A 25,778-nucleotide genomic window follows, 5' to 3' on the forward strand; every position below is an offset into this window, starting at 1 on the left:
AAAACATGGGGACATTTTAATCCTTTCGTTTATTTATCATGGTGTTGCTCATCAGAGCTTGGATTCATTTCCTTTGGTAGTGAACAAATCGGCACATGTGTTATTTCAGATAAAACTCATTGTGGAGCTAACCTTTTCTTCTCTGGTCAAATACTTCTAAATGTCCCATACAATCCAAAGGAGGAAACATTCTCTTTGCAACTATTTTTTTTTAAATCTAATTATTGCTGCAGACTCTCTTTTGCCAGAACTGAGCAACCTTTGCAGCAGCAGAGGCCCATTCTGTGTCTCACTTCACAGTACCAAAGTTCCCTTCACTGCCTAAATAATTTTGGGTGCACTGAAGGATTCTCCTGAAGAAAGTTTAAATAATTACACTGAAAAGAAAAATGTTAGCATCGAATTTCTAACATATGAGGTCATTTTAATGAAAATGGTTGATCACAAGTGAAATTTGTTTAATCATTTGTGCACAAAAAAACCAACCTATTTTGTATCCAGAATTTAACTAAAGCTACATATTGAGAGTAAATTTGCTGGTTTTTGATACATTTTTTAAATGTACTATTCTTTTTTTTTACCATAATTGTTCAAAAGTAACTTTTTTAACGTACAGATTTTATGTTTTTACACTTTAATTTTTTAATTTTTTAAAATGTCCTTTTTAAAAATGTTATTCTTTAAATTCTTTTTACTTTTTTTTTTCTTTTAAATAAATGTTATTCTTTTCAGATTGTGTTTTACAGATCACATTTTGCACTTCAAGCCAAATAAAATTGCTCTTCATTTTGAGGCAATCATGGATATATTTTCCATTTAGTCAACAGCTCATTCTTTCCTATAAATTTACTTCAGACATTTTTCCACAGCAGTACTACAGGTTTTTTTTTCTAGCAAATTGCTCTTGCAGCTGGAACCAAAAAGTTTAAAAAAACCTTTAAATAATAATAATGGAACTTTATTGATCTCACAGTGGAGAAATTTACCTCTGAATTTAACCCATCCTCTTGGGGAACAGTGGGCTGCCATTGTGTGGCGCCCAGGGAGCAGTGTGGGGTTAAGGGTCTTGCTTAGGGACCCAGAGTGGGAGGCTGTGGGGATCGAACCAGGCACAAGTGTACTGCTCTAAGCAGTAAACCAACACTCCCATATGAAAATAATAAACTCTACACTAGTCTATTATTTTTAGAAACACTGCATGATGCATAAAGATAAAGGGCTGTAAATAGCATTCCCATGAGCTGCAATGAGTTTAAAGATGCAGGTGATTTGATCATCCGACTGATGATTGCAGCAATAGAAATCATTTGCCCCTAAATCAAATTTAGCCCTGGGAACCCATGAGGTTTTGCCCTGGTCCTGCTTCACATGTTACCACAGTTACTTAATTTTAGGTTACACTTTCCAGCTGAACTGGTGAACATTTACCCACATCTTAAAGCCAAACTGAAGTAAAGTTGCTAACCCAACTTTCAGGAAAAGCTTCCTCTATTCCTTATCACTTAGGAACCCCCAAAGAAGTCCTAAAGCTCAGGTACATTAAAGAAGTGCAATGTACAATAATCCTTCTTAGATGCTAAATACTACACCTCTGATTCCAGTGAACTAATCACAATAGAAGTGATAAAAAAAAGCGATGCAGCTCCTTTGTGTCCCTTCAGTTTAGACCACTGCTGTAATGCATTTATTCAGTTCAGTCTCAGGTTACGATACAAAATACTGCTGCAGCTGCTCAATAGTTTCGCATGTCAACCAACAGAAATCAGTCAGGGTGTGCATTAATTAAGCTAGCAATAAAAAAGGTTAATTTATTAATGTTGATGAAAAAAAAAAAGATTTTAACCAGCCTGGATGATATGACTAGAACATTTGGTCAATATGATATAATTTGATATTAATATCAACCAACAGATGCCTTTACAAATTTAAATGATTTAGCTATTTTTATAAAAGTCTCCCAACATAACGTTTTATAAGTATTTGCTTTAAAAAAATGAAAACCCAATATCAAACCTGGAACCTCAGTTGGTACCAAATGCTGTATTCGTAAACTGTAATGTACTTTAAGATGTTGGAAATTTCATAGTGCTGATAATGAATCAAATTATATCGCAATATGTATTGATAACAAAATATTGTCCAGCCATACATCTAAATATGTTAGTTTATTATCTTTTTGTGCAGAGAGAGGGGCTGGGGATTACTTGCAAACACATTTTTCCCATTTTTCATCCCAATTTTTCTTTCTAATAAGTTGTGCTGTTCTCAGTACAATGACAAATAGGGAAAGTTTCCACAATATCACTCATTACATGCAAATTAACAGACTTATTCCTGTACTCTTGGTCTTGTTTAACCTACTTTACGGTTGCCAAGCTGTACTCCATTCCATCATACAGTGTGAGTCTCCGTCATGACAAATGTTCTGCATTTTCAATATATTCGTATGCCTGCGTATGTGTATTTAACTTACTATGGTGGCAAAATGCAGGTGGTGATGGCGCCTCAATAGTAACATGGACAATAATACAGACACTTCGTGTTAAGGACTGTGATTCCTCATATGTTAATGGTACGGGTGTCTCTAGTCAAATTTCCATGCTGAAGTTTTACCCTTGATACACCAACGCTGCCCTGGGCTCTTTTTGCTATTTTTTTTTTGTTTGTTTTTAATTTGCTGTTGTTTGAATTAGTTTGTATTCTAAAACAAGAAAAGTATAATTCATAAATAAAAAAATTGTGCTGCTTCTCGCTGATATTAATATTAGTGCAAAGCATTTCAATGTTCTTTAAAATTATATATAAAAAAACATTTTTAAGTTGTTTAATTTGATGTTGGATTAGACTCTTAGATTCTTAGTTTCTTGGTTCTAAATTTTGTTATGAAAGTTTTTCCCCTCAAGGTATAAAAGTAGCAGCAATGTGTTTCATGAGTGCCGATGAGCTGTGTGTGTTTTCGCATACAGAGCCTGGGACTGGCACACTTTGTGTGGATCACACCTCTGCAGTGTATTCTGTGTACTGGTCTGATCTGGGAGCTGATTGAGGTGAACGGATTCTGTGCCCTGGCATCTCTGACTCTTCTTGGCATTCTCCAAGCCTGGCTCTCCCTCAAGATGGGGCCTCCCCGGTGAGCACATATTAACCAGCATTTATTATTGTATTATGCGAGCTTAGAAAAACGTTTCCTCTGTATTATGAACACAAATCTGTGTCTGTGCTGATGTAAGAACTGCGTGGTGTGTACAGGGCGGCGCGTGCTGGCCTGATTAACCGACGTCTGGCTCTTACGTCCGAGATCGTGGAGAACATTCACTCTGTGAAGGCGTATGGCTGGGAGGAAGTGATGGAAACAATCATCAAGAACATTAGACAGTAAGACAACATCCATTGTTTTACTCACACTAGCATGCTTTTTTTCTTATTTTCATTTTTTAAGGTGCCATTTCATTAAAGTACTCCAAATATTAATGTTAAAATAACAGCAATAAGGAAACCTTTTAAATGACTGATGACACAAATTATGTTTGAGTATAACTGTGCTGTTTCTTTTTCAAAAAACTTTTTTATTAATTAGGAGAGATGTTTGGATTCTCTGACAAAAGTTGTTTGCCAAGCTTAAAGATCTGGATTTTAAGAGTAGAAAACATTGATGTTGCTCTTTAAAGCTACATGAATTTATTGGCTAATTATGTTTTTTTTTTGGTTAAAAAGTTAAATGCTGAGAAAGTCTATTTATTATCTGTTAAAACATTTTAAGTTGTGGATAATATTGTAAATAAAGCACATTTAAAAATTGATAATAAAAAAAAAGGAAATGGAGTCAGTAAATCTAAACTAAATCTGTATTGTAATCTGGCAAAAATCTGTATTGTCTGTATAAGTCATAAAGTTGTGAATCAGAGCAAAAACAAAAACATACTTGCAATGAAAGTTGGAGACGTATCAAATTTCTTTCTCTTCCTCAGTAAAGAGGCAAATAAAGAGTTGCTGGAACCCAGTACATATTTGAGAGGTAGATTGATTTCTTAAAATTGCCTGTGGTTAATGTATTTTGACCACATCTATTTTAGATCTGACATCCAGATCCTCCATTTCTTAAGAATATTAATAATGTAAATTTAGATATGGAGTTTTCAAGAGTACAGTTGAAGTATCAAGTTATAATATATACATAATCTAAGAGAATGGTTATGAGTTTAACACATTAAATATCAAATTGCTGGAAACTGATGCAGGTTACAGGATAAAGTAAAAGGTGTTAATTATGATGAATTTCCTTAAATTAACACAATAATAATAGTAAGGGCAGTGTACTACAATCTACTGTCTAACTTTCAACCAAACTATTAGCATAATTTGAGAGGTCAATATGAACCGCCTGGTGCATATTGATGCGTTATGTAGGCAGCCTTTCTGAAAAACTATTACAAAGGGTCAGATTTTTGGCTGAATGAGTCATGTGACCCAGAACTTAACCTGAAAAATTGTTGGGCAAAAAAACAGATACTGTTCAGACCCGTTTCTGGTTCTCTGATGTAGGATTTAATTCAGAGGGATGAATGTCGCCTTAAATTTACATGGAAATCCATGACGTCTATTGAATAAAAAAAAATAAAAAAAACACACTAAGGGAGACTCTTTTTGCAGTTTTGGCAGATGCATTCAGAGGTGCTGAACCTGGAAGTTGCAGGTCTAGCGCCCCTTGTGGCTAAAAGTTACACAGTGTTGCATTAAGATGTGTTTTTATTTATCTCATCTTTCCTCAGGGATGAAATGACTCTAACCAGAAAGATTGGATCACTGCGGTATTTCTACAGTGCATCCTACTTTTTTTCTGCCATACTGGTCATCGTGTCGGCCATTGTGCCGCACGCGCTCAGTAACGGCATTATACTGCGGCGGATTTTTACCACGGCGTCATACTGCGTGGTGTTACGTATGACACTCACCCGCCAGCTCCCGGGATCCATCCAGATGTGGTACGACACGCTGACGTTGGTCAAGAAGATTGAGGTTGGTCATCTGTTGTTTTATTAAGTTTGCCAATATGTTTTTAAAGGTTAATTTTTTCTAATGGCACCTATGGGCTTATAGAGGATAGAGTACCAGCTTTGGTACAACATTGTAATTATTTGTGTCGAAATATTAGCTGTTTTCTTCCAGCCAAAATAAAGACTCTAAAAAAGTCAACGTAACATTAGCTTGGGAAAATATTCACCCCCCCTTGAACTTTTCAACCTTTTACCACATTTAAGGCTTCAAAAATAAAGATATAAAATTGTACTGTTTTTGAAGAATCAACGAGTGAAACACAATCATGAAGGGGAGCAAAATTAATTGTATATCTTAAATTTTTAACAAATAAAGAACTGAAGAGTGCTAAAATGAATCGGTGTTCTGTCAAATCAGCATACCCCGTCAGACCTGCATACCTGTCAATATGCATGCACAAGATGTCAGATTTGCATACCTCGGACACTAAGGAGGTAAGGAAGTCTACTAGGCTACTTTATTTATACTTGATATGCTAAACAACTTGTAGTTCAAGGTAAACACACAAAATTACCAGAAAAGCATAATGAAAGTCAAGTAGGCTAGTTTATTTATGCGTGATGTACCGGTAATAAACAAAAAGTTATAGTCTTAGGTAATAGGAATATGACGCTAAACTGCCTGAAACACAGACAGCCTCACTTTCTTTGTTCACTACTTCACACCCTGACATAGCAGCTAACCTGTCAGATTGGCATACAATGGTAAATTGTGTGCTGATCTTGAAGAGCTGATCTGCAAATGTGACAGAAGTTGTTTAAATGTCCCTTTGTGCATGCATATTGCAAAACTTTATGTCTGGCGTAAAAGCCACACAGCCCATCACCTTGAACACGCCATTCCCACTGTCAAACATGGTGGTGGCAGCATCATGGTTTGGGTCTGCTTTTCTTCATCAGGCACTGGGAAGAGAGTTAGAATTGATTAGAAGAGGGATGGAGCCAAATACAGGAGCATTCTGCAAGAAAACCTTTTTAAGTCTGCAAAAGACCTGAGACTGGGACGGAGATTTATCTTCCAACAAGACAGTGATCAAAACATAAAGCAAAATCTACAATGAATGGTTCACAAATAAACATATGCAGGTGTTAGAATGGCCTAGTCAAAGTCCAGACCTGGATCTAATCTAGAATCTGTGGAAAGAACTGAAAGCTACTGTTCACAAACGTTCCCCATCCAACCTCTCTGAGCTCCAGCTGTTTTACAAGGAAGGATGGGGAAACATGTCAGTCTCTTGCAAAACTCCTGCAAAACTGATAGAGACATATCCCAAGCTGTTATTCCAGCAACAGGTGGTACTACAAAGTATTAACTTAAATAGGCTGAATCATTTTCCACACAGAATTTTTGGTTCTTTATCTATTAAAACAGTTTATAATTTTGTTCTACTTCATGATTTTGTCCTACTTGTTGTTGAGTTTTCATTTAAATAAAAAAATACAATTTTATATATTTATCTTGAAGCCTGAAATGTGGCAAAAGGTTAAAAAGTTAAAGGGGGGTGAATACTTTCACAAGGCACTGTACGTGATATAAACCTTTTCAAAACACAATCATAGCTAAACCCCTCTTTTGACTGTTTCAAATAGTTTATATTGGTTTTCAGATATTAGATTAGTTACATTCACTATTCCAGACTGTTAGACATTACCTGTGGTGTCCCGCAGGGTTCAGTATCTGTCTATTGTTTATTTTGTATGTAAATGACCGAAAGAAAGTATTAAACCAGGTCAAGTACATTATATTTGGAAATGATATTAATATCTTTGGAATGGGAGAAACCTTCAGCAACTTTTAGAAGTGGTCACTATAGAACTGGGAAAACTAAAACCTTAAGTATGGGAAAAAAAAAAAAGTGATCATTGGATTCAGATAAAAGAAAGTTTATGGCATAAGGAAAATGCAAAAAAAATTATTCTAAACAACTATTGACACTGTTGTTTAGAAGGAGCCCAAATTAGATTTCAATGTTTTAACATTAGATGGTATTAAATTTGAAAACCACAGATCAGTGGGATCAAATCTAGTCAAAAACATTGCAGTTTTGATGAGAAGTACATATTTATTCACAATAAAGTACTTTTTATTGTTTTTTTCCACTGTTTGATTTGGTTGAACTTTTCAACTTATAAACTAACTAAATAAAATGTAATCTACATATAAAAGCAATTTTAAGTTGAAGCTTCATTCTCTTTTCACAGTGTAATTTAATATTAGAAAAAGTAACCAAAATATTCTTGTTTCTCTCAGACATCTGCAGCCTAATGCTGGAAACGTCGATCATTTCCTTGCTGTGTGTTTTTGTGTTTGTCTCTCTGCAGGATTTCTTGCTGAAGGAAGAATACAAAATTATGGATTACAGTTTGACCACAGTTGGACTGGAGCTGGTGAATGTTTCAGCATCCTGGGATGAGGTTCGTTTGCTCCTTAAGTACAATACCTAAAGTTAGCGCTCTTTTAAGGCATTAATCAATGATACAGATTTTCACATAGATGTTTGGTTAGGCTTTGAATCTGACTGGATAATATTCATTTGTGGAAAAAGAGTGTCTTTTTTTATATATATTTAAAAGCAAAATGTTTGAATTTTTTTTTTAAATATGATATTTACAGATTTGTACTATACTGATAAAGAGAGACAAAATGCACAACAAAAGTGTTAAAAGTTTTAAACAGGCTGAGCACAAAAAATGATGCTTTCTTGTTATCGCTCCAAATGTGTTTTCATCAAATAAGAATAATTGATGTTTATTATGAACTGATTTTAATCACATTTTTATCAGAGGTGTCCCTCATGCTAAGGAGGTATTAAAATTTAGTAATGATCCAGATCATGTGTTAGTTTTAACTATAGGTGTTAGTCACAATTTGTGGCAAACTGTGCTGCTTTGCAGAGGTCTGCGCTCCATGAGTGCGCTTCTAGTTTGGTTATAGTAAGGCTGCAGATGTGTAGATCATCTAGTAAAACGGGTAACCGAGGGCTTGTTAGGTTTAAGCTCATCTTACTCCTTATTTTTAGTGTTACGCTGAATTTAAAAAAGAAAATTTAAAGGAAGTATATATGGAGTGAATTTTTCCCTAATAAAATTTGAAAAAAAAAAAAACACATTTTGTAAATTGAAACTTGGGGGGGGCACATTAATCCATAAATACAAATTTAAAAACATTTTCATCAAAAAATTGTTTTGAGAGAAACTTTTTATTGTGCATTTCTATTTTGTTTCCAATTTTTTTTTTATATCGTTTTTGTATTTTATAATTCTTGTTTAGGTTTTTAATATTAAATATTCTATTTCTATTTATCAAATTTTTGAAAAAGTTCTACAGGTGCTGGTCATAAAATTAGAATATCATGAAAAAGTAGATTGATTTCAGTAATTCCATTTAAAAAGTGAAACTTGTATATTATATTCATACATTACATACAAACTCATATATTTCAGATGTTTATTTTGTTTAATTTTGATGATTACAAATGACAACAAATGAAAATCTCAAATTCATCATATCAGAAAATTAGAATATTACTGAAGACCAATAAAAACAAAGGATTTATAGAAATGTTGGCCAACTGAAAAGTATGAACATGAAAAGTATGAGCATGTACAGCACTCAGTATTTAGTTGGGCCTCCTTTGGCCTGTATTACTGCAGCAATGCGGCGTGGCATGGAGTCGATCAGTCTGTGGCACTGCTCAGGTGTTATGATAGCCCAGGTTGCTCTAATAGTGGCTTTTAGCTCTTCTGAATTGTTGGGTCTGGTGTATTGCATCTTCTTCTTCACAATACCCCATAGATTTTCTATGGGGTTAAGGTCAGGAGAGTTTGCTGGCCAATTAAGAACAGGGATACCATGGTCCTTCAACCAGGTACTGGTAGCTTTGGCACTGTGTGCAGGTGCCAAGTCCTGTTGGAAAATGAAATCTGCATCTCCAAAAAGTTGGTCAGCTGCAGGAAGCATGAAGTGCTCTAAAACTTCCTGGTATGTGGCTGCGTTGACCCTGGACCTCAGAAAACACAATGGACCAACACCAGCAGATGACATGGCACCCCAAACCATCACTGACTGTGGAAACTTTACACTGGACTTCAAGCAACGTGGATGAAGTGCCTCTCTTCTTTTCCTCCAGACTCTGGGACCTTGATTTCCAAAGGAAATGCAAAATTTACTTTCATCAGAGAACATGACTTTGGACCACTCACCAGCAGTCCAGTCCTGTTTCTCTTTAGCCCAGGCAAGACGCTTCTGACGCTGTCTGTGGTTCAAGAGTGGCTTGACACAAGGAATGCGACAGCAGAAACCCATGTCTTTCATACGTCTGTGTGTGGTGGTTCTTGAAGCACTCACTCCAGCTGCAGTCCACTCTTTGTGAATCTCCCCCACATTTTTGAATGGGTTTTGTTTCACAATCCTCTCCAGGGTGCGGTTATCTCTCTTGCTTGTACACTTTTTTCGACCACATCTTTTCCTTCCCTTCGCCTCTCTATTAATGTGCTTGGACACTGAGCTCTGTGAACAGCCAGCCTCTTTAGCGATGACCTTTTGTGTCTTGCCCTCCTTGTGCAAGGTGTCGATGGTCGTCTTTTGGACAACTGTCAAGTCAGCAGTCTTCCCCATGATTGTGTAGCCTATAGAACTAGACTGAAAGACCATTTAAAGGCTTTTGCAGGTGGTTTGAGTTAATTAGCTGATTAGAGTGTGGCACCAGGGGCCATCAATTTTGAACCTTTTCACAATATTCTAATTTTCTGATATGATGAATTTGAGATTTTCATTTGTTGTCATTTGTAATCCTCAAAATTAAACAAAATAAACATCTGAAATATATGAGTTTGTATGTAATGTATGAATATAATATACAAGTTTCACTTTTTAAATGGAATTACTGAAATCAATCTACTTTTTCATGATATTCTAATTTTATGACCAGCACCTGTATAGTAACTCCTAGACGTCTTCTTCTCGACCTGCTAAAGACGAGAGGGAAAGAAAACAGAACAAAACAGAAAAGAAGAAACTAAATACAACTGCTTCAAAAGCAGCGAGTATCCCTTAGATCAGTGGCCCCCAACCTTTCTGGAGCTACAGACCGGCTTATTGTCAGGAATTTTTTTTCCACAGACCCGTCTGTAGCTGTAGTGCTCTCTGGTCACCATGGCAACCTTAAACATGCCTTTAAAATAAGACTCCACAAAAAGAAAAATGCATGAAAACAGCCTATTAACTACTCACAACAGTAGTGAATCTTTGGGAAACCTGCGCTTGTTTTGCTGCAGCGAGACAGTGGGAGTTTAAAGCAGGACGGATCACATGACTTACTATGTGGAGGCTGACATGCGTCTGTATATATATACAGATTTAGCTTTTTACACACATGTACAGAGTGGTGTATATATATTCCATATAGTTTATGGACTTCCTGATAGTAGAGAGTTTCAATAGTCAAGCCCTGAAGTAAATGCATGGACTAGTTACTCAGCATCCCTCCTGGAGAGGATAATTCTATTTTTTTTGTAATATTCTGCAGATGAAAGAAGGAAAATTCTTTGATATGGGATTTAAATGTCAGGTCTTAATAAAAAATAACACCAATATCTTTTACTTTATTATCTGACAAACATTTAATCCCATCCAAATGCAGTGTCTGACTTATCAGCTCCTTTACAGGTCTGGGGGGAACAGGCCCACAAACCCAGGAGGAGACCCTGGTTCCCCAGTGTGGGAAGAGGCAGGCTCTAAGAAAAATTAGAAAAAAGGTTTTCAAATTAACATCTTTAGATTGCAGATTTAGATATTTTTTTCAATTTACAACACATGTTCTTTGCAACAATAATGGAACAAAATTGACTCTATAAGTATATTTGAATGTTATGTTGTTTTTCTGCTGTTCAGACATTGATATTTGTGTGTTTGATAAGAAACGGCTGCTTCTGATAGTAATACCTGAATATAATCAACTGGACACCTGAGAATCTAAAGCAGTCCTGTTTAATAAGGCCTGCATTCCTCATCCTATTAACAAGCCAAACCTTTATAGCAGTGAAATTCATCCTCTTTTTCTAAAATTAAGCTCTTTATGATCCTCAATGAGCCATGGTGAGGAGCCTCTTTTGCACAACACCTTCTAGTTAGCTGCAAAGATTTGTTAATCATGTGCTTATCAAAGAAATATTTTACAAGTTAAACATAAAGTATTTATGCTAAAAATCAATTTTTCTAAGAAGTGACACTTGTGATCCCTGAGGTTAAAATCTAAGACTTGAATGTTATTAAAAATACATTGAAAATTAATATAATTAGTTTATATGTATAAACAATATAAAATAGATATTGCATTGCTGTTTTGGGGGTAATATTGGGAACCCCTGTTTTAGATGATCAGAATTTTAACGCTTAGGGAATATGAGATAAACGTGCAGATAGGGTAAAAACTATCTCAGCATGAGTTCCAGCAATGGTTTCTCAGTTGGCGGGATGTTTACAGCTCCGCTTTCTGCATCATTTTGCCATCATGAGGTAACGCAGTGCTGAAGAAAGTCAACTCCTTAATCCACAATGAGTTACGACTGTAAAAGTAAATTCCTTACTGTCACCAAGAAAGAATTGTAATTTCTAATCTATAGGCAAAGGCTGTAAACCTAGTCTAACAGGTGTGATTCACTGTCTACCCAATACCGTGAGAAAACAGACGCCCGGTAATCCCTCCTCTTGCATTGTTAATTAAGCAGGTGGTGTCACCCCTTTTTGTCTTTGCTGGGAACACTCTGGTTCTCCTTTTGAGTCCTAGAGTCCATTACCCAATTCCCAAATTCTCCTTTAGCCTCCTCTTCCAGGAATGAGTGGATTCACAGAAAAATGCCAGGCGATCATCACTTTTCTTTATAGCACACAGCACCAACGTCAGCTCATTAGAATGAGAACTTTGTGAACAAACTGCAGCCTATCTTGGCTTTACATGAGCTCAGGCTCATAAAACATCACAGAGGTCAATGAATAACCCAGTCTGTCACGCAGGGTTCCCCTTTTCTAACATAGCTCTGCGTCATCCATTAATCTGATCAGAGGCAGTGACAGATAGGTTGAAAAACCCTTTTGTGAGTCGACTCGTCCTTGGACTTTTATTTCCTTACAAAAGTTTACCCCCAGTTTTGTAATCTGAAAAATACAACAGATTACAAGTATTCACACCTCCTGATTTCTCACATTTTAGCGTATTTTTTTTGTGTGTTTTTCCCATAGACCATGATAATAGCACTAGGTTTTTTTTCTTTTTTATATGCAGTTAAATGTTTCAAGTGAATTTTTATGTTGTAAATCATTAAGGAGTGAATTTTGTTCTGTTATAAACATGTTTTGTAATTGGAAATTTTGGAAAAAAAATAAAAAATAAAAATCCAGAAATGAAACTTTAAAAAATGTTAAAAAAAAAAAAAAAAAAAAAAAAAAAAAAAAGTTTTGAGAATAAGTGTTAGATTTTTTTTCATGCTTTGTTAAATGGTGTTGTTCATATTGAGTTTTACAAATTGCATTTTTTTAATAGTTTTTGGCAGATCCCCTTCTCTTGAGTGCAGTAATAACACTCGCTTTTGACCAATAAAAATGTTGCTAACCTCCAGCAGACCGATAGAGATGCGTCTTCATTCCTCACTCCACAGGAAAGCCTGCTACCCCTAGAAGTGAAGAGAATGTGATCTGTAAAATGCTATTTTAAAAGAACGACATCAGTAAAACTCAAAGACAAACATTTTAATGTTTTTTTTAATAAACAATGTTTTAAAAAAAAAATGTATCTGAGAAAAGAGCAAATTTATTAAAGCTTAATTTGTGGGTTTACCCCCCGCCAAATTTTAGTTTACAAAACAATCCTTGCAACAATTATCTACTCCAATCCAATTGTATTTGTTAAGCACTTAAAATAAACCACAGCTGACCAAAGTGCTGTACAAAAAAAAGATAAATAAGAGTACAGATAGAAAAACAAAAAAAGTTAGAACATGGGTAAAAAATAACATTTCACCAACAAAATTGGGTAAAAGATAAAAGAAATAAAAAAAAGATAAAATAAAGCCCACTATGTCAAGTGTGGGTGGAGGTTTAACAGGACCCAAATGCAGACACAAAAAGCTGAAGTGATTTCATGAATATTTGATTAACCAAAAAGTTCAACAGAAGCAAAATCCACAAAACCTAAGAACCAGGAATACTTACAAAAGGGGGCAAAGAAGCAAAGAGTGACTGAACAGGAGGAGGATATATGGGAGAGAGAAACAAAGACCAGGCTAATTAGCAGATTGGGAGCAGGTGTGAACAGAGGAGGCAAGAAGGGAGCTAGGGAAAAGGAGACGCAAACAAGAAATATCTAAGAATTCAAATACAATCAAAAATAACTACAACACAAAAATGGAAATAAGACCAATGAAAACTCAGAGATAAAACTGCAACGGAACCAAAACCATGACACACAATAATGGAACAAAATTATCTTCATAAATCATCCCCGAGCTCTATGCTCTATGCTGTAAATGATTGCATTTTCAGCTTTAATTACCATAGATAGCACTTCTGCATCTTTAACATGTGTATCATGTAGCTAACAGTTAAATAGACTTGTACAGCATTTTGTAAAAATGTCACTCTTCCATAAAGTCTGTATTTATGGATACAACCTGGTTGCCTGTACAGTTAATGCTCAATTTGTCTGGCCTGTAAGCTCAGGTGGAAATGAGTCTTTCAGGAATATTGAGGCATTTTTAAAACATAGACCAGATTGTGATCCAGAAGGCTTCTATCGATTGGAAAAAAAATGTCAACATGACAACATCTTTGAGACCTTTCTGCATTTAACATGCATGGTAGAAATCACAGCCTAAGACCCTTTTTTAAGCAAAAAAAGGAGAACAAATAGATAAGAAAGTAAACTTAAAACAGAGGGACTATATTAGCATGGCCATTGGGAATTCTTAGATGACCTAACCCTTGATTGAGTGATTTTCATACTTTCTCCTTTTAACAAAAGTAAAAATATGTGGAAAACATCTTATTTTTGGCCACTCTACCCACCTCTGTTTATGCATCTAGTTCAAAATACAAAAGCAACAAAAAATTTGTGTCTGTGTCCAAAATTAAAAAGCTGCCAGAACTTTCAGAAACCGATTTAGAAAATGGTAAAACACAATAAAGGGAAAAGAGTAAAAAAGCTGCGTACAGTAATCCTCCCACTATTGAATTTTTTTTGTTATTTGCAGTGAATAGAATTAATCCCTAACCCATGCTGTTAGAGTTTATAATTGTAAAATATTGTTTCCATTATATGCCTATGCAAAAAACAAAAATCTAGTTAAGATAAAATTAGGCTCTATACTCCCAGCGTCCGTATTGCTAGTGTTCTGATCGTCCTTTTACAGCCTAAATAGAGCATCAGCAGTGGGTGCAATGAGCTGACATAATCAGACGTGGTGCCATCTACTGATAGGATCGCTGAATTACCACACAGCCAATGATGCTGCTGTGGAAAACCTACAGCTCCCTGAGCTTTAGAGAGGGGGGGGGGGGCGTGGAAATTTTATTGTAATCCAAAGGGGGGCCCAGAAGAAAATCTTTGGGAACCACTGCAATATATTATGGACAACATTGTGTTGGACTGTCACATAAAGTTAGAAAACAATACATTACAGTTTGTAGCTGGAATATGATACAAAATAAGGGCAGGGTCATCTTCTTTGCACTAGAATAGTAAACCAAGTCTGCCACCTTTAAAAATAGAGAAAGCTGTTAATGCTCAACTGATCCCACATGTTCACTCAAACTCCTAATTTATCTGGCAGGGGATTGTTGAGCTTTTTGAAAAGATCAAGCGGGAGAACAAAGCAAACGGACATCTGACCGGTGATGACGGGCTCTTCTTCACTAATCTGTACGTCACTCCCGTCCTGAAAAATATCAGCCTACACTTAGAGGAAGGGATGATGCTCGCAGTGGCCGGATCTACTGGATCAGGAAAGGTAGCTGGGAAATACAGCAGTTAAAGCACTGTCTATGCTCATCATGTTAAAACTGTTTGAGTCCTGAAGGTCAAATGTCTGCAAAAGTCTCTTGAGTTCAGCTTAATGTTTTAGAAATAACTCTTCCTGTTTTCTTCAGAGTTCCCTGCTTATGATGATCCTAGGAGAGCTGATACCATCCGAGGGTAAAATCAGACACAGCGGTCGGATTTCATATTCGCCACAAACGTCTTGGATAATGCCAGGAACCATTCGTGACAACATCCTTTTTGGCCTGACTTATGACGAGTTTCGCTACACTTCTATCATCAGGGCCTGCCAGCTGGAAGAGGTACATCCCCGTCTGTAGAACTCGCTCTGTGCCTTCTTTCTGTGATTGCTCTAAAAGAAAAAAAAATAAAAGAAAATTATATATATATATATATATATATATATATATATATATATTTTTTTTTTTTTTTTTTTTTTTTTGCACCACTTTAATGTTCTCATAACTTACTCTCATTTTGCATCAACTTAGCGGGACAACCAAGAGAGTCACTGAACATGAGATTCAATTGTTTTACATTTTAAAATCTAAATCATAAACTAGGAAATTCCAGTTTTAAAAGAGTTAAGTAATTGCACATTTGAAATCAAATTATTACATAATAATTGTAAATGGTCTTTAATAATCCATTAATAAATAGTATTTTCAAACACTAATTAAAAAAAATAAATAATTTAAAAAATACCTTACCTTATTGAACATTTGAAAATGTAATTCCTTTTACCACTTCCATTTTCGTTTTCACCTTAGATTTTCAAATCCTTTTTGCTATAGCGTTTTGTTTTTAATTTGTTGTCACTAGTTTCTCCGCTGCACCCTAAATGCACCAGGGAGCGTTATCACAGACCCTTCCTGCCAGCAGCTGTAAGACTTTATAACCACCACTGTTCCAAACAACCTCAATAAGTTGCTACATTATTACATTACAATATTTTTTTTTAAACATTAATGATGATTTTTGCAAAGTTTAAGTTAGTCAGTTAAATAACATGCTGCTGTAATTTGGCACATCTCTGATGTTGCCTCTATTTTCAAATATCCATTATTGTAAAAATGTCCCTAGCTATTTATTGGTTATTTATGCTCCAGGATTCACAGTGTTTATATTTTTTATTTTAATTTTTAATAATGAAGAATATAATAATTATACTGGTTAATTTTAAAGACAATTAATAATTCCTCTCTAATTATTACATTTAAAATGTGGAATTGCAAAACACCTTTCCAAGTGGAAATCTTGTTGCATGATTAAAATGTTGAATTGTATTTCTTTTTCAGTGACTCCTCTGGTCCTCCATAGTTGTAACTTGGTCCAACACAAAAGATACCAAAATATGTTTTCTATGCTCTTGTAATTTTCAGGTGTTATTTGCATTTGGATCAAACAGCTTATGATATGTCCAACCTCTGTGGAGCTCCTACTGTTGGAGCAGCTGACACCTCAGTTGCAATTTATTGCATTTTTTATTTTTACTTTTTTGCTAAATTGACTCAAAGTTTTCATTTGCTTCACTTCTGCAGGGCGAAAACTGTTTCAAGTTTCCTTTGTCTACAATAGTTATGTAACCCTCTAAAACACACACATCCTCGTCTTGCTGTCTGTAGTGAGGACCATGTGTTAATTTCCATTTATTTCCAGTTCCTTGCTGTCTCCTAACGCTGAAAATAACCTCAACCCCAACCATTACCAGAGCTTACTTAACCCTAAAAAAAACATCGTAGTTCTAAACCTAATCGTTGGCCAAACAGGAAGTCAAGATCAGCAAAGGTCCTCAGTTTAATGGTGAAATGATGGTCCTCACAGTGATTCCAAAACAGGAGCAGACATTTGCTCATTATGTTTCTGACACTAAAGCACGGGCTCTCCTGGGCTCCAGTGTTGAGTGATGGACCCTCGGTATTTTCTGGTTATGTCGCTGCTGTGCAAGCTGAGCCTTTTCCTTTCAGCCATTAGTTTTCCAACAAAAAAACTGGACACACATTTCAAACTTGTGAAAGTTTTACCGATGCATTCTGTACTATTAAATCACTTTGTCTAACTTCGTGAAATGAAAAGTTTCGTGTTTTAGTTGTTTATTTGTATTGAACAGGATTTTTCCACAGGTTAAAGGAGTGTGTTTGGTCTTCCTATTAACTTAGTTCCATGTTTTATCCTCTGTGGAACAGACGGCATCTCTTTCATTGGAACTAAAACACCTGATATTGTCAAAGCAAACAAAGCCAGCAGCTCATCTCAGAGGCGTTTGTTTTGTTTTTAGGAAGGGAGCAATAAGAAAGTGTCAAAATCCAACGGCGTCTTGAAGTTCTTCACATTCTAGCTGCGTTTTGTGTTAACACAAAGGGCTGGACATGAAGAATTCACATGTTTAGTTCTTATTTGAAAGGTTTTAGGTTTTATTTTACCAAGCTGGTGTTTTTTGACGCATATGGTCATGACGGATTTGCGTTGGTTATCAAAATGAATTACCTACAGTATCTGTACACATTCTCTAAAACAGCAGTAGTTTTACAGGAAACTTGTCATTGATCTCCTCCTTGCGACATGAGGTTTTTAGATCTTTAAATAATCAGTGTGATTTTTCTCTTCCTGAAAAATCCAATGTATACATTCAGACACATAAGATGAAAAGAACACCTGATGGATCAATAATGCAAATTAAAACTCAAGTGTGCAAATAGTTGTTTTTTTTTTGTCTTAATGTTTAAGGAAGGCTCTAGTTTCAAAATAAAAGTAGAATTTTCTGACAGTTATTAAATTTTCTTTTAGGCTTTACAGGTTTAATAACCATTTCTACATTAGAAAAATTCAGCTAACTAAGTTTAAATGAAACCTGTCCAGGGTGTACCCCGCCTCTCGCCCATTGACTGCTGGAGATAGGCACCAGCACCCCTCGCGACCCCAATTGGGACAAGCGTGTAAGATAATGGATGGATAGATGGATGGAAGTTTAAATGAATATAGAGCCACAGTCCTACTACTTTCAATGTGTATCTGGTATCAAACCCCCCTGCCTCAGAATGTCTAAATCTGACATGAACTGTAGGCTGTTCATCAAAATGTGGGGAGAACCCACCCAGGTGATGATCTCTTCCACCAGGATCCCATGTGTCTGGTAGTTTGATAGAGCAGGTGAGGAGACGTTGAGCAAATAACTGGGGAGCGAGATTCTCCCCGGGAGCCAGCTCGCCCAGTAACCCCAGTGGGCACCCTGTTCTCCACCACAACCCAGAGCAGGGGCCCACAGCTCCCCCCAACACTCCCTAACCGTAAAATCCCAACCCCAGCTCCATACCCCACCTGGGACAGGGAGAGCCAGACCGCTGGAAAAAGATGTCAAGAGCTAATCCCAGAACCACCCCACCAAAAAAATAACACCCAATCCCAGGCCGCCACTTCCCTCAAACTGGTTAATCCAGCTCATTTTTACTATCTCGTCTCTTTGTCCAAGGTGTTAAACAACCATTTACTTTGATCCCCTATGCATTTCGACTGGGATGCCAAAGGCAGCCGTTAAACAGGTAGGAAAGTGAAATCATGAATTTTCCTTTCTTATTGGTGCGTTGAGTTTGTTCCTTATTTACCAGTGATTATTAAATTCCCTGTGAAGCTTGTGTCCTTTTACCATCCCTTGTTTGTATTCTTTTCTCTCTTTTTTTGTCTTTAATAATGGGATGAAAAAACATATTGGAAAAATATTTACAATTCAGTTTATTTATATAAACACAGGTTAATTTTTAACACCTGTCATCTCAAAGCACTTTACATAAATTATTCAATCAGTCATTCATGCAGCTTGTTGTAAAAGTTTTCTATCTAAGTAAAAGCAGTCAATTGCTTTGAGTTTTGATATGCATGTAGTAACAGTTGAGAGGAAAAGGTCTTTCCAGCAGAACCAGTCTCAATGTGAGCAGCCTTCTGCCCAGGCCGACTGGGGTTCAACCAGACAGAAGCAGACATAGAAAATGAACATAGATCTATAAATACTTTCCATGTTAGAAAAAACACAATATGAGGGGAGTCCATAGCTATGTCTAAGAGAAAAACATGACCAAACACTGCAATACTTTTTCCCTGTGTCATTTCATATTATTACGCATAACTAAATTGCTGCACTTCCATGGTTTGATTTCTTTGTATGTGTGGATTGCATGGATTGTTACCAACATCTGGTGAAAATGTCATCTCAATAGCACCTCTAGAAGAATAGAATTGAATAGAAAATCCCTTTATTGTCCCAAAATGGGGAAGTTGTGGTGTTACAGCAGCAAAAGGTTATAGCAAAAGTGGTCGCACAAATGTGGACCTTAAAAAAAGTGTATAAAAATAACAGAATAAACAGAATAAACAAATAAAATACTATACTGTGCATTTTTTTCACAATATAAATACCGTGCATCTGGAGAATAAGAACAGCTGTGGACATTTTTACATTAATGGAAATATGAAAAAAAAAAAATACACAACTTCAGAGATATGCAAAAATGACAGCAGAATGTTATATAAATGATTAAGACAGAAACGGTGCAAAATATAGAAATACATTTACTGAGAAAAATTGCGCCATGTTCAACACTTACTTTACCTGCTGTAAAACCATTTAAATAATCGGCTGTAGCTTAATTATTCTTACCAATTTTAGGCATTCAAATCAAGCCTATTGCTTTTAATGTGCATAAAATTTACGGGTGTGCAAAAAAAACTATAAATACTAAGGTTTCCACTTTGGACTTTAATGTGTATTTTAAGAAATGCAATTGATTGGATATTGCATTTTTTAGGCATTTAAATCTTTATGTTTAATCAATCAGCTAATTTATTAAATTTTTGACCTTTTTTTTAGTATTTAATTTCACTGAGACATATTGTATTGGGTCAAGTCAATTCCTTAATTATTTCATGTACTTCTATGTTTCTATCCATAGAGCACATGCTCATCTTTATCACTGTCGTCTCAGTTTATTTTCTTATTTCTCCTTATGTGGGATCATCATTACCATCTTGCTGCCTTTTGGCGAACACAGCAATCAAACCCGTCTCTATGTCCCATAATCCTTCACTCTGTGAGGGCTTATCGCTCTGCAAACATGAAACCCTCTGCCACTGTCTTACTTTGTTTTTGGCAGGTCAAGAATTCGTATTGGACTTATTCCATGTTGCATCACTTATGGCTTTTTTTTCCCTTTGGGAGACATTTTGGCGTTTGTGTGTGTTGTTTATGGTGTTTTCTAAGCTGCAATTCAAGAAAACAAACTAACAAATTTGAGCCACGGTGTTTCTCTTCTGAAGGATTTTGAGTCGCTGCCTGAGAAAGACAAGACGCCCATAGCAGAAGGAGGAGTTACCCTCAGTGGCGGTCAGAGAGCCAGAATCTGCCTCGCCAGGTAGCCACACACTCCCCAGTACAGTTAAATAAAATCCAGAGGAACAAAAATGTCCAAAGTCTTGTTTGTGAGATGCCAATCGTATTGAGCCTGGATCTGTTAATCTTTCATGGTGATATATAGTATGTATATAATATACTTTTCACACCAGTCGGTCATATTTATTCCTGAAGCTTTATTGCTTCATTAAATCTCTGTGCAGCCTGTCAGTCAGAGTGACTCTCTCATATTCTCATGCTTTTTTTATCTGCTCATTGATTTGTGGCATGTGTCTACATAATTGCTTCCCACTGAATGCCTCCAACCTTTTTGATAGATTACACCAATTACCTTTTTTCCTTTTATTTCCAATATTTGCTTTCCCTAACGTTTCACACGTTGCAGTTTCTATTTTTGTTGTATCTCTCTCTCAACATATGTGGGTTTCCTTTACTGTAGGGCCGTGTATAAAGATGCAGACCTATACCTGCTGGACGCACCTTTCACCCACCTGGACATCCCAACGGAGAAAGAGGTCTTTGACAAGTAAGGATCCCAACAGAGAGTCTTTCATGTAGCGGTGGTGGGGGATGGGAGAGTTACAGAAAGTTCAAGGTCAAGGCGCTCCGCCGCAGTCTCACATGCTTGTTGACTGTGCTGGAAGTTTTTCTGGTAACGGTTAAAAATCATCTGAGGGAGCAGAACAAATATGGAATCACATACTACACATATGGCATGGTTATAATTTATTTAATAGCTGAATGTAAAATTTTACATGCACAAGGAATGTTAAAGTTATGTTTTCATTAAAAGAGGCTAGTTATGTTCTTTTTTGAGATTTTTAAGTACCTCAGGACTTTATTTAATTTAAAAATGCATTAATTTAGCGTTGAAGATCAGTTTTCAGGCTTTATCTTTGGTGTGTTAGCTTTAATAACTTCACTTCTCTTGTTTTCTGTTTCAAGAATTCTGCACCTGGTTATCAGTTTTGACACTTTTATATGTAGTTTAAAGTTGCTTCACATTTTAGAGGCCAGAATAGCCAGCCTTTTCACCGAGTATGTTGTGGATCTACATTCTTTAGAATCAGGGAATCTCAATTTTCATCATGGACCCTTAATGGAGACTAACGAGCATCTTTAAAAGCATTTATAAAGTTGTAACAAAGTAGAAGATTAAAATAGACACACTTTTATAGCAGCTGAAAACATACAAGGCAAGCAAGGCAAATTTATTTGTAAAGCACAATTCAGTACAAAGACAATGCACAGTGCTTTACATGATTAAAATATAGGAAAATAAAACAGAATCAAAGCAAGTTGTAAAAAAATTTTTTTTATAAATAAATAAAATGAAAAATGCATACCTGGTTCTAGGTACGCAGAGCAGGCTGGAGCCAGAAGACCTGAGTGGTCTGGAGGGTTGATACACTGATAGCAAGCCATTCAGAGATTTATAAACTAACAGAAGTATTTTAAAGTCTATTCTCTGAGATACAGGAGCCAGTGTAAGGACTTTAGAACCGGGGTGATGTGCTCTACTTTCTTAGTCTTAGTGAGGACACGGGCAGCAGCGTTCTGGATCAGCTGCAGCTGTCTGATCCACTTTTTAGGCAGACCTGTGAAAACATCGTTGCAGTAATCAATTTGACTAAAAATAAACGCATGGATTAGTTTTTCCAGATCATGCTGAGACATTAGTCCTTTAATCCTGGAAATGTTCTTCTGGTGATAGAAAGCCGACCTTGTAATTGTCTTTAAATGCTTTTGGAGGTTCAAGTCTGAATCCAGCACTACACCTAGATTTTGGGCCTGATCAGTGGTTAGTAGCTGAAGCGACTGAAGCTGTGTGCTAACTTTAGATCTCTCCTCTGTGGGTCCAAAGATTATTACTTCAGTTTTGTTTTTATTCAGTTGAAGAAAATTATGGCACATCCAGGCATTGATTTCTTCTAAGCATTTCCTCAGTGCTTGAATTGGTTCATAGTCACCTGGTGACATGGTGATGTAAAGCTGTGTCTCGTCTGCATAGTTATGGTAGCTGATGTTGTTTTTTATTAATGTATCTATGTAGATATTGAATAGGAGGGGACCCAGAGATGCTTCTGTCTTTAGTGTCTTTAGGGCGACAGTGGCGTTGGATGGAGGAGTTTGCCCTGTAATCGAAGGGTTGACGGTTCAAGCCCCGACTCCGACTTTCATTGTCGTTGTGTCCTTGGGCAAGACACTTCACCTGCATTGTCTACTGATGGTGGTCAGAGGGCCCGGTGGCGCCAGTGTACGGCAGCCTCGCTTCTGTCAGTGAGCCCCAGGGCAGCTGTGGCTACAATGTAGCTTGCCACCATCAGTGTGTGTGTGAATGGGTGAATGAATGTAGTGTAAAGCGCTTTGGTCAAGTCTCCTAACTTGAATAAAGGCGCTATATAAGTACATGCCATTTACCATTTAAGGAGGTGATTGCTTTTTCGCTGGTAGCGAAACTGTTTTTAAGTCTATTTAATCTAAACATTATATGGTTGAATCCTTTTCCTGAAGGGAAGTGGGACAAACACAAAAAGCCTGGGTGGTTAGGTTCTGAGGAACAGCGTTCATCCCTTCTATGGACTCGTACAACACAAACTATATAAATTTGGCTGATGGCAGATCATTAGTCTGGTCTGTGCACCTGAGGGTTAAGTTCTGCAATGACCCTGCTTTTACCTGTACACTAATTATTTTTAAGATAATTTCTGGTTATTTTGTTTAAAAACACATATAAAAGCCATTCTATATTCTTTTTATTGCTTTAGATCTGAACAAAGATTGATTAATTACTTTTTTTTTAATGTTCAGATGTTAAACAAAATATTTTATGTCATACCTTTGTTCTAAATCTGTGATCTAAATCTTTTTTTTCCACTTTTTTGTTGTTGTTGTGTTCAAGCAAAAAAAAAACTCCAAATTAAAACAAACTTTTAATGGATTTAAAAAAAAACTCAACAACAACACAATTAGCATCAAAATATACATAACAGACAAAAGGTAATGAAATTAAATAACTATTTGTCAAAACTGATAATTACTTTTTACTTTAGGTTTATTTCTGCATAATCGTATATGGAGGAAAATTTGTTCCATTAATGTGGCAAATAACCTTTTTATAAGTTAAGAAACTTTGAACTGTTTAATTAACAAAAATAGGTTTGGAGAGTAATTTAGTAGCTGTTTTCTCAGATTGTTATACTTTGTTTTACTGTTTATTTTTTTTTATTTATGTTTTCTTTTGTTTTAATCTAATTTCATTCTTTTTACATTTCATTATCTTAACCTTGAACCCAAAGCAAACTCTGGTAGTTGAGTGGAAAAAGTGATCCAGAAAATGCAATTTGAAAAGAATGAAATTTATAAAACTCAATCTGAAAAACAGAAACAATAAGAAATTTGAAAGTATGAAATTTACAAATTTACAACAATTTGAGTGCAAGATGAAACATAAAAAAAAGACTCGAGAAAACTGCTTTGATTAAAAGTTTAATTTCTTGATTTTCTGAATGTTTATTGGTAATGTGTTTGTATTTGCTTTAAACATTCTTTATTTGTATAGTCCACTAATTTATAACATCTTAATAATATTAAATTAAGAACTAGTGTATTTGTAGCCTCTCTATAGGGCAGTAAAACTGACTGAAAATCCTCCAAGAACACTGATTCAATACAGGTTTTCCTGGGTTGTATAATATGAGTAGTAATGAAAAGCCTCTTCTGTCCAGATCATCTGTTTATAGCTTTTTTTTTAATTCTTCAGATGTGTCTGCAAACTAATGGCCTCCAAGACTCGTGTTGTGGTCACCAGCAAATTGGAGCATCTGAAACGTGCCGACAGAATCCTTCTGTTGCACAATGGAGACTGCTACTTCTACGGCACCTTTTCCGAGCTGCAAGCACAGCGGCCAGACTTCAGCTCCCTCCTTCTCGGACTTGAAGCCTACGACAACATCAACGCAGAGCGGCGCAGCTCTATCCTCACAGAGACTCTTCGCCGCGTGTCAGTGGATGAAACTGCTGGTTTCCGTGGCACAGACCCCAACCGCCAGTCCTTCCGCCATGCGGCGCCTCATAGCCATACTGTGGGTGATGGCTATCCTGAAAAACGCAAGCCGTCGCTCATCCTCAACCCTCTTGCAGCTGCCCGCAAATTCTCCTTCATCGGGAACTCCCAGCAGACAAATAACTACCAGTCCGCGACTATGGAAGATGGAGTCCATGGCCTTTCAGAGAGAAGGTTTTCTGTAGTACCTGAGGATGATCAGGTAGAGGAGGCGCTTCCACGGGGTAACATGTATCACCATGGCTTACAGCACCTCAATGACAGACGCCAGTCTGTTCTGGCATTTATCACCAATGCCCAAGGTCATGAGCGCAGGGAGCAGATGCAGTCATCCTTCAGGAAGAAGCTGTCCATCACCCCACAGTGTAACCTGGCATCAGAGCTCGACATCTACGCCCGCCGCTTGTCCAAGGACAGTGTTTTCGATATCAGCGAGGAAGTGGATGAAGAAGACATGGAGGTAAGATTTAATCTTATGATCACATAAATGCCTCCCCTCAGTTCATCATTACATCATGTTTTCAAATTAATTTGAAACAAATAGATTTTGGCCCAATCCTATGAGTACTGTGGCTGACATGTGCAAACGCACTGCAAATACAAAAGTGTAGTGCAAACACTATAATGAGGCCAACAAATCAAATTCGTTTAAAGAAATAAAGCTGTGATATAGATGTGCTGCAATCACAGCAAGGAGCAAATGCACTGCAAACACAAAACCTGCTGCAAACACATAAATGAAGCAAACTAATAAAATGGATGCATAAAGTAAATGCCGCAATTAGTTAAAAGAAATATGTTAGGAAATAAGCAAGCAAGCCAAATATTCTGCTTCATAAAGATGAATTTGTAATAATGTCTTTGGTTTCATCCCACTTAGTGGAGTGGAGCTTGCAGCTCCTCCTAACATCTTGCTGTTGTTTTGCTTCTTGCAACATTTCCCATGTTTTTTTGTGTGTTTGCATCATTTATGTGTTTACAGTGGATTCAGTGTTTGAAGCATCGCCCCCTCAGCAAATTTCTGTGCATTGTGTTTTGTGTGTAAGCCCCATTTGTTGTGGTTTACACAACGGTTTGCATGTGCTGTGCGTTGCATTGCATTTTCACCTTTTGGGCTCCATAGTTTACAGAAACATTTCTTGTTTTTAGAAGATTAGCAGTTGATATCTACAATTTTCCCCCCAAAAATCCAAATATAAAAATCATACATGTTTTACTAATACTCA

General features: G+C 36.4%; 1 protein-coding gene across 1 annotated transcript in view; it reads left to right on the plus strand.

Moving 5' to 3' along the window:
* cftr (CF transmembrane conductance regulator) overlaps positions 1-25,778 on the plus strand; it is a 59,805-nt gene that overhangs the window by 14,140 nt on the left and 19,887 nt on the right. The window contains exons 6-14 of the mRNA XM_038280531.1: positions 2,967-3,130; positions 3,250-3,375; positions 4,770-5,016; positions 7,377-7,469; positions 14,880-15,056; positions 15,196-15,387; positions 20,393-20,487; positions 20,926-21,012; positions 24,250-25,012. Of these exons, the coding sequence (XP_038136459.1) occupies positions 2,967-3,130; positions 3,250-3,375; positions 4,770-5,016; positions 7,377-7,469; positions 14,880-15,056; positions 15,196-15,387; positions 20,393-20,487; positions 20,926-21,012; positions 24,250-25,012 (1,944 nt within the window). The remainder of the gene's footprint in view (positions 1-2,966; positions 3,131-3,249; positions 3,376-4,769; positions 5,017-7,376; positions 7,470-14,879; positions 15,057-15,195; positions 15,388-20,392; positions 20,488-20,925; positions 21,013-24,249; positions 25,013-25,778) is intronic.

The sequence above is a fragment of the Cyprinodon tularosa genome, unplaced genomic scaffold (assembly GCF_016077235.1).
Source record: "Cyprinodon tularosa strain WSP-4 unplaced genomic scaffold, ASM1607723v1 ctg160, whole genome shotgun sequence".
NCBI lineage: Eukaryota > Metazoa > Chordata > Actinopteri > Cyprinodontiformes > Cyprinodontidae > Cyprinodon > Cyprinodon tularosa.